At 37.8% G+C, this 15705-nt stretch overlaps 1 protein-coding gene across 2 annotated transcripts; it reads right to left on the reverse strand.

Annotated features, from left to right (window-relative positions):
- Positions 1 to 1639: 1639 nt before the first annotated feature.
- On the reverse strand, positions 1640 to 7205 carry SRSF7 (serine and arginine rich splicing factor 7). 2 transcript variants are annotated; one of them, XM_063078170.1, is made up of 8 exons: positions 7088 to 7205; positions 5903 to 6083; positions 5453 to 5629; positions 4500 to 4574; positions 4314 to 4415; positions 3139 to 3192; positions 2571 to 2606; positions 1640 to 1940 (listed from the first exon to the last, which is right to left on the reverse strand). In XM_063078170.1, the coding sequence occupies exons 1-8, from the start codon at positions 7113 to 7115 to the stop codon at positions 1886 to 1888; spliced, it is 708 nt and encodes a 235-aa protein (XP_062934240.1). In that variant the 5' UTR covers positions 7116 to 7205; the 3' UTR covers positions 1640 to 1885. The 2 variants fall into 2 exon arrangements, with proteins under 2 accessions (XP_062934240.1, XP_062934239.1); XM_063078169.1 differs by having other exon boundaries at positions 4305 to 4415.
- Positions 7206 to 15705: the final 8500 nt, after the last annotated feature.

Raw genomic sequence — 15705 nt, forward strand, 5'->3', positions numbered from 1 at the left:
AGAATAAAAGAAATAGGCACACTGCAAAGTATCATTTTCACATGTATACTAGAGGGGTGGTGAGTTACTTAAGTATGAAAGGTGTTGTAGACAGCCAGTATTCCCTTTCCTCGTTTAGTGTAGAATTTTCTCTTCTGCTTGATTAAAACTATTTTTGCCCCATCCCAACCTCCATACCCTTATCCTTTCATATTAATTTCTAGAATGCCACTAGTTACCCATCCTAAAGCTATAGGATTAATTATTCCTACTTTTAGCTCAGAGCTCCCACTTCCAAAAATTGAATATCAGGTTTGTTCGTTCAATCTCTGCAGATTTATTGTTGAGTAAACTTATCTTTATATAACACAGAACAATTAAAGCTAACCAAGTGAAACATAAATAAGCCTGCTGATTATACACACAGCTTTATACCAACCACATAATCTAGCCAGTTATCAAAATGCCAAAAATAAGGAATTCAAATAATTTCCAACATACTAGTGATCGCTCAGACCAACAAATAAATTTGAGGCAGACCAGTATTCCCAAATTGCAATGCTATCCAATGACTGTTGAAAAACTAAGAAAATAAACAAGGGTAGATACCTGCGCCACCAGCACCAACCTTTTTTTTTTTTTTTTTTTTTTTGCACCAAGGCTAGAGAATACCTGGTAAAAGCTTGACCAGAAAACTCAAAACTGTTACTGCCCTACCATACTTAAGATATTTAAAGTCTGAATAAAAAACCTACCGGCTATAACACATTCTAAGTGCTATCAGATACTACCAAAAAAATTTAGCTACATAAGTTGTTGCTAAATATAGATGAGATATACAAAACTGCTTTAGTCTTGTTAACATTTCTGATTGACATCTTTTATTACTTTGCACCAGCCTGGCAAAATAAAAGAATGTTGATGATCGGAAACTGCAAAACCTAGCTTCAAAATTAATAGGTCTTAGCTCAGTATAGGGCAATCCATTGGAAGGAGAGAAGATCCAAGAGGAGAGGGATCTGGGTTAGAAAATTTTGCAAAGCTGGTTTACATGAAGATGTTCTGTCCCAAATTCAGACAATATGTCAAACATGCATTTTTTCTATATAAAATTGGACAACTAATGTTGAAAGCAAAGACACAAAAGAACATTGAGTAGAACCTCCCAAAATGGGAGTTCTAATTTGACCCTATCCCACTTCAATTAGTTATTATATTTCAATTACTGCACTCAGCCTCCAAAAATAAATTTCTCCCTACTTCTTATACCACACTTACTTTAATAAGCTTTGCTTAGTTCCTGTGTTGCACACTTATAGGGAAATCAAGTGGTCCCTCTAACCTGCAGATTGACATCTTTAATTTGATAATATCTAATAACACCAACTTTTAATTTAGAGATTTATCATGACACATTCATGCTACTATGGAGGGCTCAAGAACATGTTATCCAAAGCCAGAAGGGTAAAATGGAATCTTCAAAGTCCCTTAAGATCCTGTCCAAGTGTTATGTGTAGAACAATTAATGATGTTCAAGACTTAACTAATACCATTAAACTTTGACTGTAAGTCTGCATAAATATGGTTAGTAACAATTACCAAGTTTGACTCCTGAAGTTTACCAAATTGAGAAATGTTAACATTGAACACAAATCAAAAATCTAGTTAGAAACATTTTATTTAAATGTGCCAAATAAAAACCCACATTTTCAGACCATAGGATGTTAATACATTCAACAAAAATTTATATTATCTTACTGCTGTGAATTTACAGAGTAATAATCCAGACTCATTTTGATTAGATGGTTGAAATATCCTTCCTAGGTTACACTTTACAGACATCACAAATCCCTTATAATAATGTAAACAAAAATAACTTTCCCCTAAAGGGTGAACTTGAGGAACTTCAGTCCATTCTTTCAGGACTTGCACTTCTGCGCGGACTTCCTGATGGGGAACGACTAAAAAGAAGAACATTAGATTTGGAACCAATTAGTGTTTATTGAAATTTACTCTTCTCACATAACATGTCTGGGAAATAATAAATTCAAAGATGGCCAGAGGTTCTAAGACCTAAAACTACATGAGATTTATATATTTATCTGTTGTCCCTGTTTACAATTAGGCTACTTAATATCCTCTTTGTCAAAATTACAAGATTAATTAAATAGGACAAACATCTCAAATTTTTTTTGGGGGGGGGTTGGTCATTACATAGCACTAGGCAAATAATGATTTAGTCACAAAATAGCAACTATTTGCAAAATCTGTCTTTTTTCATGTGGGCACTTCCTTTACACCTACTGTCCATATACAGAAGTATAGCATGTTTCTAACATGAAATTTAAATATAACTAAGAATTCATAGGACTAAACACATCTTATCTCTAACATTTTATGACTATTTCCAACAAAAATATAAACTGATGTTGAAGCAAGAAAAGCAATATTTTACACATTTAGTATGTAGTATTTTAAACTATATAGCACCAATTCTCCAAAGAGCTCAAAGACTGCAAAGTAGGCAGCAAGCAAAGAAATTCTGCAGAGCCCACAGGCAAGATCTGGCAACAAAACATTATTTAGCTTACCTTCTTTTTGGAGATGGAGATCTGGACTTTGATCGGCTGTCAAAACATGAGAAATTCTATTAAGAAAAAGTACTGACCAATCCCTTCCTTATAGTCATAATACCATGAAACAAACCCCTAATCACCCTAATCTTAAAATGCCAGGCTGCAGGTTAAACTGAAAAAGCCTACCAGCTGTTGCTAACAAAAGCCAATCTTTCAACAACTGTCTTTGATAAAGTAAGTGAACTACTATACTGTATTTTATCATAATTAATCTTGCGCATTCTGCTTTAAGTACATTTAATCTCAGGATGCTTCTACACATACCTGTCAATTCTAACAAGGGCCTCTTAATATTACCCCAAAGACACAAACTTCTTCCTCACTATAGCTTCACACTCCCTTGTTCAGGTAGTTAGCCATGAAGTAACAGGCCATGAAGTTCTAGTTTGGTTTATTAAGGAACTGTATTCCCAATTAACATCTAAGCTTAGTTAACTTAAAATTTCAGCAATTCGAAACACTTTGAACTCTTTGGATATTGGTGCCATATAACTAGAAGTAAATTAATCACATTTTTACCCACCTGCTTCTTGGTCGTGAAAGAGATCTGGATCTTGATCTTGACCTCGACCGGGATCTTAATATAGAAAAGTGAAAACACAATTATATGTTAATCTACAGGAATTCTCTTAAACACCTACTGAGCACCTTATTAGGTAGGTTAGGAACAGAGGAGCTAAAAGTGAGCAAGATGCAATTCTTGCCTTTTATCAGTCTAAGGTAGGACAAACGATCACTTTCAAACTAATATCAAATATAAGAAACCGCCATTTCAATTACTTGTCTCTATCATACTCAATTGGTCAGTTCCTGTACATAACAGCAATATTCTCAAAAACACTGTCTAATAACCAAGAGAAATAGATGGTTTTCACTAGAAGACTGGTATGATTTGACCTTGAAAACAAAGCCACCACTGGTATGGCTTTATTCTTTGATCAGCAGTTTATCACGGTTCAAGGCCATCAATTTGTCAGACAAACCAAATCAAGCTTTGACAGACACATCCCTCTTAAAGATCTTGGATCCTGCAATCATATTTAAGCTATGGACCATCCAGAAAGATGGTCTATAGCTTTCTCAAAGGTACCACAGGATTCAGAATTCCTGTATTTAAAGGAACTTAAAGGATCCCTAGTTCAAACTGTCACTTAAATTTAAGTGTTAAAACTAAGTGTCTTGTTAAACAAAATCCACATTGATGTATATGGTACACTACCACCCTAGACAACTTTCCAGGGTCTCAAATTCACCCCATCATTCCAGAAATATTAAAACATTTCACCTTGATTCTAAATCTCTTCTTGGGTCCAATGGGCCTTGTCGGGAAATCAGGTAACTATCATCTTTCAAAACTAGTATCATTTACCTATACAATAGCTATAATCTAATGCCAAAAAAGTTTACACCAACATGCCTGCCCAGGGTGTTCACTGGAATGATTTGTTGCTTTGGACCCTTCTCTACCATCATGGCCTCTCTAACAAGCCTTAAACTCTTTATAGTTGAGCTTTTCTTCATCCGTAAAAACAGGGTAATATCCACATTACAAGTCTTATATAAACTCAACTTGTATTATCTCAAATATCCTTTGAAATAATCCATGTGGATTATGTCCTTAAGACACTCCACTCCTATTATAAGTCGTGACAATCCAAATACAAGTAAATAAAAAAACATGTTACATACTGGAAATACCTCGATCCTTTTATAGAACCAGACCTAGATCTTCTGAGTGAAGCTGATCTTGATCTACGAAGAGACACAGATCTTGATCGTCGAGGAGATGCTGATCTTGACCTAAGAAATCAAAAAAGTTTAAGTCCACCTGCAAATAAAATTCTTTACTGCTTGTTAAGACTTGAATTAAACAAGATCTCTCACCTCCGGCCCCTGCTCCTGCTGCGTGAGCGAGAGTATCGCCTTCCCCTGGACCGCGAATGTGATCTAGACCGTGACCTAGTTTTCAAGTTAGAAAAAAACAGAATGTTAGATGATAACTCGGTTTTAGAGTTTGTGTGCCTCTGCTGAAATCAAATCTCAAAACTATTTAAATTTAGTGTCTCATTTGGAAATAAACTCTGGGCCTATTAGTTGTTGAATACATACATATATTTTTTTTACTACCTAAAAAAAGAGTTGTTAAAAGCTGCATTACATCTTAGAATTACATAATATAAAACACTGTAATGTGTATTTAAAATAAACCTTGCAAGTTTGCAGGTCGACCCTCTTTGGCCCATGGTCTAGTAGATCTAGACGATCTAGAAGTATCTATAGCCGATCGCTGCATCTAGATGTTCTCTTCAATCTAACGACGATCAAACTGACAGCCAAATGAGCCAGGTGAGGCTTGATTGACGCAAGAAGATTTTTCTAGTTGGGAATGTGGTCAATCTGGTGTTCCTCTTTCTAAACCGGAGGGGGCCCCAATTGTAAGCCAAATTTACTGTTACGGCGATCACCGTCTCAAATTTTCTGCCCTTTAAAGAATAAGGTGAAGCTAGGTGTAGATGACTCGAGGGGATCTGGCCTCTTATGCTGATCACCTCAAGGTCTAGGAGGATCTTAATTGTCGGATTTGCAAGGCGCCTCAGCAAGATATCATAAGGCTCGTGACATTCTGAATCAAGGCGACTGACTCAAACGAAGAAACCTGAAAGGTTTTGACCAGGTTGATTATTAATATATTAACATTTTTTAATTAAACAAAAATTGTAAAATACACCTGTACAATTAACATTCAAGTTTATAGAAAAACACTAGTTTCTGCCTTGCTAATAAAAGAATTACTTGATTAACTAGAATACCAACCATTCCTTTATTAAAATAAATACCTGCTTCTTCTTCGCCGGCTATAGCGATGACAATCATAAGCATAATGTCCCTTTTCGCCACACTCATAGCATCTATCATTGGGATCAAAGGGACGTCGGGCAGGTGGCCTATCAAAACGAGATCTCCGAGGCATGCCTGTTGATAGTTCAACCCTCACTCTGGAACCACAAATCACCCTATAAAAAGAAAAGGTCACAAAATTCTCAAGTTAGGAAAACTTAGTTTAGGAGAACCCTTTCCAACCACTCTTTCCCCTCACAAGCTTTGGCTATCTTTAATAAACCCTCCCTACTCCACATTTGCTACCCTCTTTAATCTTTAAATAACACTCTGATCACCTATTTAAAGGCCTCCCCCAGACTACAGAATCCAAGGTTAGCACCTAGCTACGTAGCCTGCAAAAATATTCAGATGAAGAAGGTAAGTTTCACAATCGATATCTTACTTACTTCCCATCGAGTCCTCGTACTGCATCTTCTGCATCTCTAGGATCTTCAAATTCCACAAAGGCAAATCCTGGAGGGTTTCTGGCAATCCATACAGTTCTTAAAGGACCATAATAACTGAAAGCCCTTTCTAACTCTCCTTTGCCAGCACCAGTTCCCAGGTTACCAACATACACCTTGGTTTCTGTTTAAAAACGCAAATAGAAGAACGCACGTTATGGAAAATTTGACCCAAGTTTCAATGAATTCTTTGCCTTAAAACCAGAAAACCATATCTTTAAGACTGCAAAGCAGGTTGAATGTTCTCTATCAAGAATCGAAATAAGTCTTAAAACCATAGAAGTTTGTAAGTTCCTGAAAAGCTAAATTTAAGACAAAGTTCTCAACATGCTAATAACGGGGAAACCTCCAAAACACAAGCAAAGATGCGCGGTAGGACACTCCGAGGCGTGGGGCGGGTCCCGGCCCGGTCCCGCCCCCGAGTCCCCGGCGCGCAGTGAGCGCGCGGGCCGGCGGCGGCAGCGGCGTCGGCGGCGGGCGGGCCCCGGCAAAGCAGGGCTGCGCCGGCTCTTGCCCTCCGCGGCAACAGCCCCAGGCGCAGGCTCGCCCAGGACTCCAGCTCCCCGCCCCAGAGCCATAAACCACGCTCGAAAAAGCTACGAGAGAAAAGAAACCAGCCGCCAGTCACAAGGATTATGTCCCCATTCCCATTCCCCACTTCAACCGACTGTCTCATGAATGCGCAGCTCGCTGCTGCAACTTTCTTTAGGTCTCAAATTCGACCACGATTTTATCACTGCGACCAGATGTGTCGGCTGAAGTGGCGGGAAAGCGCCAAGGAAATGCGCCACTACGGTCGTCAATGTGCGCAAAATGGCAGCCGCCGCCGCCGAGGGCGGGGGGATAGGGCGGGCTGCCCCAAGAAAGGCAACGGGAAAACCGTGATCCTGGACCTGGCTTCGGGCTGGATCAGGGAATGAAAATGCCCTGGAATACGGAACCCAGCAGCGATATACACCCGCCGCTCCCCGTCCTCCCTCAACACCCCGCCCCTGCTTCGTATGGCGTGAACCGAAGCCGCCATTACGCACGCGGAACAACCATCTCCCAACCGCCGCGTCAAGCCTACGGCCTCGCAATGCTCACTAAACCCACAGCAGCGTCCCTCACTGGGCCCTAGCCTCTTACCTCCTCCGTACCGCCCGTAACGTGACATGACGACCGGCCCGCGTGCTCTGCTCTCCGGCTCGCAGTGCCCAGGGCTCAAGCAATAACAAACCTACCACACTACCTCACTCGCCAACGACCCCGGCGGCACTAAGAGGAAGAGCCTGGGTTCGCGCTTATATACGCAGCGCTGGGATTATTTTTGCGCATGCGTCATGTCGACGTTCTGCGCGGCACAAAGGAGCTGGGCGGAAACAGCCGAGAAGCGGCGCGGAGGGAACTGAAGAGTTTAGAACGCGGCTTAAGGGCGGAGGGATACGTTTCCATGGGAACGCCACGATCTCCTCAGTAATCCCGTGGCCTTCCCCACGGTGTCCCCCCTTTCCTGAACCCTTGTTGTCTTCCTTCCCTGACCCCTACCTCCTACCTTTTTCCCTTTACCCCCTTCCACTTTTTCCCCAATCAAGGGGCTCTCGGCGTTAGTAATCTTAGTACAGGTGCATTAGACCGACCTATGAAAGGCTGTAAATTTTAACCGCTAATGTTGCAGCTGTCGACGCCTTTCTGCTGAGGGACCTGGCCTAGTCTGCTACTCAGTGATCTTTGGGCCTCATCAGAGGTAATCGAGAGTTTGGCCAGGGTGAAAACTCCATGAACCCGCCTTTCTGAGAAGTGGTCTTTGCACCCTCGGCTTCAAAAGGGATGAAGCTCCCAGAGACTCGTGGTAATACCTCCCGCCCTGCACCGCCCCTCCAGCCCCTTCAGAGCCAGTCACCTCCAGTTTGTCACCAGCACGGTCTGAGTTCTTGGAGTCTGGGGGACAAAAGAATAGAGTTGTGGGGCTTTTTTTCCCTGGTGTCAAAACCCTGAATCCTTAAAGCATTTTAGCCAGTGGCAATCCTGAAGGGACTTGCATCTGAAACGCGAAGTAATTTATTTGTTCTTCCCTTCTAGGGCTTTCTGAGTTATATTGTAGTAACACATCTCATCCACTAGTACTCTGATTTCTGAGGATTGGGACTCTTAAGTCATCTTGGAGTATCTCCATTCAATGCAGTTAGCAGCCTTGCCGTCCAGCTACTCAATATATAGCAAATAAGTGAAAAACCTTTCATTACGTTAGAATGCTTAAAATCCAGTTAGGATCTTATATACACTGTATTTGCCAGACGACAATTCTACAAATACAGATTTAAGTTGTTTTTACTAAAGCCACAAAAAATACAGACATTACATCATAAATACTTGGGATACACAAGAGTTGGACATGTTACACGTGGAAGAGGAAATCCTTAGGTATTCGTATTTTTATCTTTTTTACCTGCTGTAACTTCACTTGGTGTGTATATATATATATATGTATGGGATGCAGAGCACAGGGAAAGGAGGCCTACTTGGTGAATAAAGTATGGACTCTCTCCAGGTCATGCTACAAATTTATACATACATATTTTTTCAAATTTATCAAATTATGAAAGAATTAGTTTGTCTCAAGAAAATTTCTAGCAAGAAAATAGAAGCTCTATAGAGTTTATTTGTTTTCCCATAGTCTTAGTGACTTTTGTTTTTGTCTACTTAGCAGGGTTCTTCTTAAAAGGATTAAACAATAATTACAAAAATCTTTTTATATGCTCCCTGAAAGATAAAATATCAATTCTGTAAAGCCTCAAAAATTTGACTTTCTTCTATTAAGAATTTATGAAAATTACTGTTGGACTAAGCATAGATAACTTCTTGAAAGACAGTATTTATTATACTGCATAGCTCCTAATAGGCCTCTAAATATTTTTGGCTCTGAATACAAAGTCTTTTGTACTAAAGAGAATTTCTAAGTAAATAGTAGTGTAAACAGAAGCAGTTTTCCAACTTATAACAAGCTTTGAAACAGTAAGGGAAAGAAGAAAAAAGAAAAAAAAGCAAGAAAAAATAAATTTAAAAAAAAAACACATTAAAGGAAAAGACTAAACCTGAAGTGACATACATGCCTCTCCTGGAGAGAGGTGCTTGATAAGCTATCTCTATTAAAGCAGGGCCAATTCTAAACCCCACTTTGCTAACCTGGTTACCATGAAAAAATACTAATACTGTGTACTATTTCTGTACACTGTTAGACTGAACATTCTTTCTCTAAAAACATGCAACCAAGAAGAAAAAAAAAATTTTTTTTTTAAAGTGCAACCAGTTCTTTTCACTAAATGTCAATCCAAATCAAGGAGATTTCATTTTTTTTTTTTTTTTTTTTTTTTTTTTTTTTTTTTTTTTTCGTGACCGGCACTCAGCCAGTGAGTGCACCGGTCATTCCTATATAGGATCCGAACCGCGGCGGGAGCGTTGCCGCGCTCCCAGCGCAGCACTCTACCGAATGCGCCACGGGCTCGGCCCCTTTTTTTTTTTTTTTGTCTTTTTCGTGCCCAGCACTCAGCCAGTGAGTGCACCAGCCATTCCTATATAGGATCCGAACCCGCGGCGGGACCGGCGCCGCACTCTCCCGAGTGCGCCACCGGCTTGGCCCTGGGGAGATTTTATTGTATAGAGAACTTTCATTCCTCCTGATTCTCTTTGAAACCAGTTTTACCCACATAAGTTTCTGTCTCTAGGATTCTGTGTTAAATTAAGATTACATTCCCAGATTCTGTTTGACTGTGAAAACTACTTAATTCAATTCAACAATTATTCTAATAGTTTCTAATATGAAGTATTGAGTAATTCTTAATGTGTTACAGTGGTTAAATTTTGACAATATTATTAGTTTAGGAAGGCAGAGTAATTCATAATTCTTTTACAGCAGTTTTCAAAATTTATCTGCATTTTCTAGATTCAGTATTTCCAGAGAAGCATTAAAGAATAAGTTCACTTTTTAATCTTACTTCCCTCACCATTTTAGTTTCACTTTTAAGTCACTTGTCACCATTTTAGCTTGAATGTGAAAACCTTAGAATAAGAAAAGAAAAGCTAATTTAAAACTTTTGTACATGTACCTAGTTTTAACATAACGAAATAGCCAGCGGTAACAAATACTAGTCTTTTAATAATTATTTATGTATTTGCTGTGAATGTATGTCCTGTGAGTCAATCCAAACAGCTATGTTCAACTTCAGATTTTCTTTTTCAACGTTTCGTGATTTTCTGTTCTCTCTAGAATGCTGTTAGGAAATTCTGGGAAGGAAAAGTTTATAGAGACATGTTAATTCTTTCACACTGTATAAAGAAATTAACTTCTCATTAGCCAATTCTGGACTACAGTCAGTACTAAAGTATGAGAGGTGTGGACAGCAATAGTTAAAAAATTCCAGTACTTTGACCGACTTCAAAGATTGAAAGTAGGAAGAAGAAAAACATGATGCAGGAGGGCCCCACTGATATAATTATTACCTAAGTGCGTGGTTTAGGAGTATAAAACAATCTAGGGAATAGTGAGACTTTCTGTGGAATGCCTAATTGTATTAAAAAGCGTGAAACTGAAATCTTCCAGCCCTAAATTAATCAGTAGTGTTGTTCCCTCTCTAAAGAAAGAATATTAATGAAAGGGATTTGGTCAGCTTTATATCTTAACTAGAGAGTTAGAATTAGACTAGCTTAGACTTCAAGTTTAGCAGTTTATCCAGCACTATCTTGGAAGGAGGAAACTTTATAGCTAGAATTATTCCAGTCAATAAAGTGGTACACTTTAAGTAAAATAGGGACACATATAAAAAGCAACAACTCAGAAAGGGAAATTTTCTTCATGAAAAGTAATCCTCAGGAATCCCAAATTCAAATGCTGAAGCATTCTTAAGGGTTCTATCCAAAGGTATTTGCCTCTGGAATGGTGAGATGTATTTTCATGAGTAATGGGGGTAAGACAGAAAAATTGTCACTTTTTGATTTTTACAAAGTTTAGTCTTTTGTTTGGTTGTTTTGTTGTTTGGTTGGTTTTAGTAGCTAGCTGGTATGGGGATCCGAACCCTTGACCTTGGTGTTACATGAAGTTAATGTCTATAAGATTCGGCACACCTTAAAGAAAAAAAAAATGCAAATAAAAGTTTATTCCAAAGTCAATGACAAATGGAAACATATAGATAATTACATTTAGATTACCTATGAAAGAAATTGCTTGACAGTCAGAGCTAGGAGGAATTTTGTAAGATCAGTAGTCTAACCATCTCATTTTTCAAGTGAGACTAAGACCTAGAATCGCAGTATGGTGGGTGCCGTGGTTCCCAAATCCTGCTACAAGGATCATCAGTCCAGACTTTAACAAAGATTTCTCCAATTCCAGAAAAATAGGAACTATTGTCAACCACTCTTTCTTGGAAAGAATTATTCTTTGATTTGTGAATGTATCTCGTTTTTTTGTGGTAAAATGCTCCCCCTTGTTATTTTAATGAAAAGATGCTGAATAATTTTTTTATTAACCTCATATGATTTTTGATAGAAAAAAGTTTGTTGCCTGCCCCACCAGATTTTTTTCCAGGTCCATCTAGTTGCCAAAATTGGAGAACCTAGAATCTCTGGTAATGAACAAAGCATGCGTTTACCCCATAAAAAAATAGGCAAAAATCAGAAACAGTCAGTTTAGAAAAGCAAGGGGAAAAAAGGCCAGTGAAGAAGAAAAAATGTCTATCTTCACTAATAAAGAAATACAAATTCTAAAAGAAGAACAACAAATTAAAACAACATGCTGAGCTGGCTGGTTAGCTCAGTTGGTTAGAGTGCAGTCTTAGAACACCAAGGTCACAGGTTTGGATCCCTGTACCAGCCAGCTGCCAAAATAAAATAAAAATTTAAAAATAAATAAATAAGTAAAACATACTATTTTTTTTCAGGAGTGCAGGGAAATTGGCACTTATAGCCACTGATAGGACTATGAAATGATACAAGATATTTGAAGGTCAGTTTGGCAATATGTTTTTAAATAATTAAATTGTATATGTACTTTGGCCCAGCAATCCTACTTTCTGGAATTTATTCTAGGTAATAATCATAGATATGCATAAAGATTTATGTGCAAAAATGTTCGTGGGATCTTGTATATAATGTCAAAAAATTGGGAATAGCTTGTGCTATGGTCTGAATATTTGTCCCATTCCAAAGCTCATGTGGAAGCTTGATCCCCAATGTGGCAGTGTTGAGAGATGGGGCCTTTCAGAGGTGATTGAATTATGAGGTCAATGCCCTCATAAATGGATTAATTCATTCATGGATTAATGGGTTAATGGATACTCATCCATAATGGGTTATCATGGGAGTGGCACTAGTGGTTTTACAAAGAGAGCAAGTAAAAAAAAAAAACAGAACAAGTGTGCACATTAACACATGCTCCTACTCTGTGTCCATGTGATTCTCTGCATCACCACGGAACCCTGCGGAGTCCCCACCGGGAAGAAGGCCCTCACCAAACATGCCCCCTGGACCTTGGACTTCCCAGCCTCCAAAACTGTAAGAAATATATATAAATTACCCAGTTTTAGGTGTTCTGTTAATAAGCTACAGAAAATGAACTAATACAGCTTGAAAAGCAAACAGAAAGGGATTGCTTAAGTATGTCATGGCTGGGCTGGCTGGTTAGCTCCGTTGGTTAGAGTACAGTGTTGATATCAACAATGTCAATGGTTCAGATCCCCATACTGCCCTGTTACAAAAAAAACAAACAAACAAACAAAAAAAACGGTCATTTAAAATCACATTGTAGAAGAATTTTTTTTTTTTAATTTATCAATATACAGTGTAGTTGATTTTCATGTCCCTTTACTAATTCCTCCTTTCCTCCTCCCTCTCCCCGCTCCCCCTCCATCAACATCATATATTGTAGAAGAATTTTTAATGTCAGAAAAATGTTTATGGTATATAGTTAAGTAACAAAAGCAGAATGCCTTGGTTTTGTAAAAATAAATTGTATTAATAAAAGTAAGTTTTTCTTGTTTTGCTTTTCTGTATTTTATAGTTTTCTGTAATAATCTTTTTGTTTTTAAGAGGGAGTTTTGGAGATGGTAGAATTCCACATTTGAACTGAGAAATCACAGTTTAGTAGCTGCGTAAACTGAAACATGTTGCTATGCTTGTCATTTTAGGTTTTAGATTACTAAGGAGAAAATGGAGGTGACAAAGGTGTTGTCTGTGGGTGGATGGTATTATAAATGTAGGGTACATGCATTCTGGTTATTTTCTGATTTTTTTTTTTTTATGATCTGCATTGCTTATAAGAAGAAACTAAATGTAATATTATTTTGAAAAAATATAAATACTTTAAGTGGAAGTAGTAATGAAGGAATTAAGTGGGATAGTTAATATGGGGAGGATCTGGAATTAATATATGTACTCCCAAACTGTTAACTGTGGTTGCTCCTGGGAAGTGGGATTGAGTTGAAGGGAGGAGCTTTCATTTTTTAACTGTATAGTCTTCTGTATTATTTGAAGGTTTTGTGTGTTTTGAAACAAATATATATATTTTTTAACCATTGTAACATGCCCTTCCCCCATACCCTCTGTACCTTTTACTCAACTTCATTTTTTTTCATAGCTCTTCTCACCATCTGACTTATTGATTCATTGCATGACAGTGAATGCAATGTAACTCAAATATAGTGTAAGATCCACAGAGACAGACATTGTTTTATTCACTTACATATTCCCACTGCCTAGCATTGTGCTTTGGAGTTATAGTGAGACATTTGTTTTATGTTACAAAATTTGCCTAGGAAACTGCCAGTATGCTACCACTTTCCAGTGGGACACTGATAGTATCCAAAGTCAAACAAAAACAAAACCCCCAAAAAACCCACCTCACTTTATCCTAGAATTGTTCTATCTGGTTACTTACCATGGAAAGATGTTTATTGTGTTTTTACACACAAATACCCGTATTCCCTCTTTCTTGTTGCCCACCCACCCCCAAATGCAGCTGTGTTGAAGTTTTCTTGTTCAGCTAAGTTCTCAAGGTCACTCATACAATGTTTCTCATACAAGAAATAAATTTTTTAAAAAATGTTTCTCATACACATAATTTTAAATAAAAGGTTAAAATTCTAAATTGGGATTCCCAGGTATAAAGACCCAAATTATTTTCCTGAATTTTGCTGGTTACACATATTATGACAATATCGGAAGGCATCTTGATTTTCTGTCGCCTCGGATTTCAGGGAGGCAGTTTTGCTACAGGTAAATGTCTTAGAATGAGGTGCTAATGAGGTCCAACTTTTGTTTTCCGTAGAAGCCTTCCAGCTTCCATAAAAGGAAAACAATATTTATGTGTATTTACTTGGGGTACTAGGGGGAGAGTGTAAATCACTTAACACCCTCTTTACACTACCCATTCTAGAATCCTAATGAAGATAGCTGTATTCTCTTTCATCTTTCCTTCCTCAGATCTTGTATTATGCACATAAGAAGTGTAAGCTACTGTGCTTAAACATCAGGATCAAAAGATAGTAAATGTATGGACCTTGCCCACAGAGGAGCCTAGTAGGATGTAAACACATAAAATATGTATTTTTAAAAACCAAATTAATTTGGATTTATAATTTCAGATTTTATAGCAATTACCCTCACTTTTTAATTTTCTATTCATCACTGTTGTTTCTCACCCTGAGCTTTGCTCAGAGTCCTAGTCAAATTTTTTACAAATAATTTCTCACTTTTTTTTCTGACTCTAGTGCTATGAAATTCCAAAGCTACTAGTTTTCATAGTATATTTATTATTGCATAATTTCTCTAGTTCCCTTCCATGTAGCTCCTTTGTAATTAGTTGTTGGTATGTATAGGCCCTGTCAATGTATCATCTCTTAAACTGTCTTGAAGCACATTTGCCCCTATTTATTGATAGTGGGTTTTTGCCTGCCCTCTCCTCCTACCGATGGGAACACAATCTGGTTAAATCTTCTAGAAAGGTTTCCTAGGACTTTGGGGCTCCTGATTTTATCCCAAAGTTCAACTATTCCTGCAATGTTTTAAAAGATAACTTTTTCAGTAAGAGCCTCCCTTTTTGCTACTATAGATGTGTAGGCATCCTAAGAATGTAGTATTTTAAGTTTGCCTCTTGTTTTTTTCCCCTTACTGCACATTTATAGCTTACATATTTGTGTGTGTGTGTGTGTGTGTGTGCATGTGTATAAAATTTAGAATTAGTAAAATTGCATTCTTCGAAAATATCCTTTAACTTTTCATTAGTTCAAATATAATATTTCAACATAGTATATAATTTTGATGTATTACTGAACATGTTAGCCTGCATGACAGCTCTTTCTTTGGAAAAATAGTCCCCAGTCGTTTGTGTCTTGAAATATCTGCAATGTATAAAGATAAGTTAGTGTAGAAGAGTACCTACTCATGGTGAATGTTCCATGAATTTTTTTTTTTAATTACATTCACTTTTACACCTTCCCAGTCACTAGCTATTTGTGACTGGGTCTGTTTTTTTATTTTATTTATTTATTTATTTATTTTTATTTATTTATTTTTCCCTGCAGCTGGGTAGTACAGAAATCTGAACCCTTGACCTTGTTGTAATAATGCCATGCTCAACCATCTGAGCTAACTATCCAGCCCAAGTTCCACATTCTGTAATACTTTTGGGCATGAACAGAATGCAGCCAAGTTCCTTGCCAGTTCATGGCAAGGATGATCTTTGCCCCAGTTTCCAATAAGTCCCTTCTCATTTCTAT

Source organism: Cynocephalus volans, chromosome 14, assembly GCF_027409185.1.
Source record: "Cynocephalus volans isolate mCynVol1 chromosome 14, mCynVol1.pri, whole genome shotgun sequence".
In the NCBI taxonomy this organism is placed as follows: Eukaryota; Metazoa; Chordata; class Mammalia; order Dermoptera; family Cynocephalidae; genus Cynocephalus; species Cynocephalus volans.

Bases quoted from the DNA above. Each gene is read 5' to 3' on its own strand.
- SRSF7 (XM_063078169.1), bottom strand. From the start codon at position 7,115: ATGTCACGTTACGGGCGGTACGGAGGAG. The intron at 4,575-5,452 runs GTATTTATTTTA...CTTGAAAACTAG, and splicing joins AGCCGGCGAAGAAGAAGCAG to GTCACGGTCTAGATCACATT. The intron at 2,607-3,138 runs GTGGGTAAAAAT...ATGTTTTGACAG, and splicing joins CTTTCACGACCAAGAAGCAG to CCGATCAAAGTCCAGATCTC.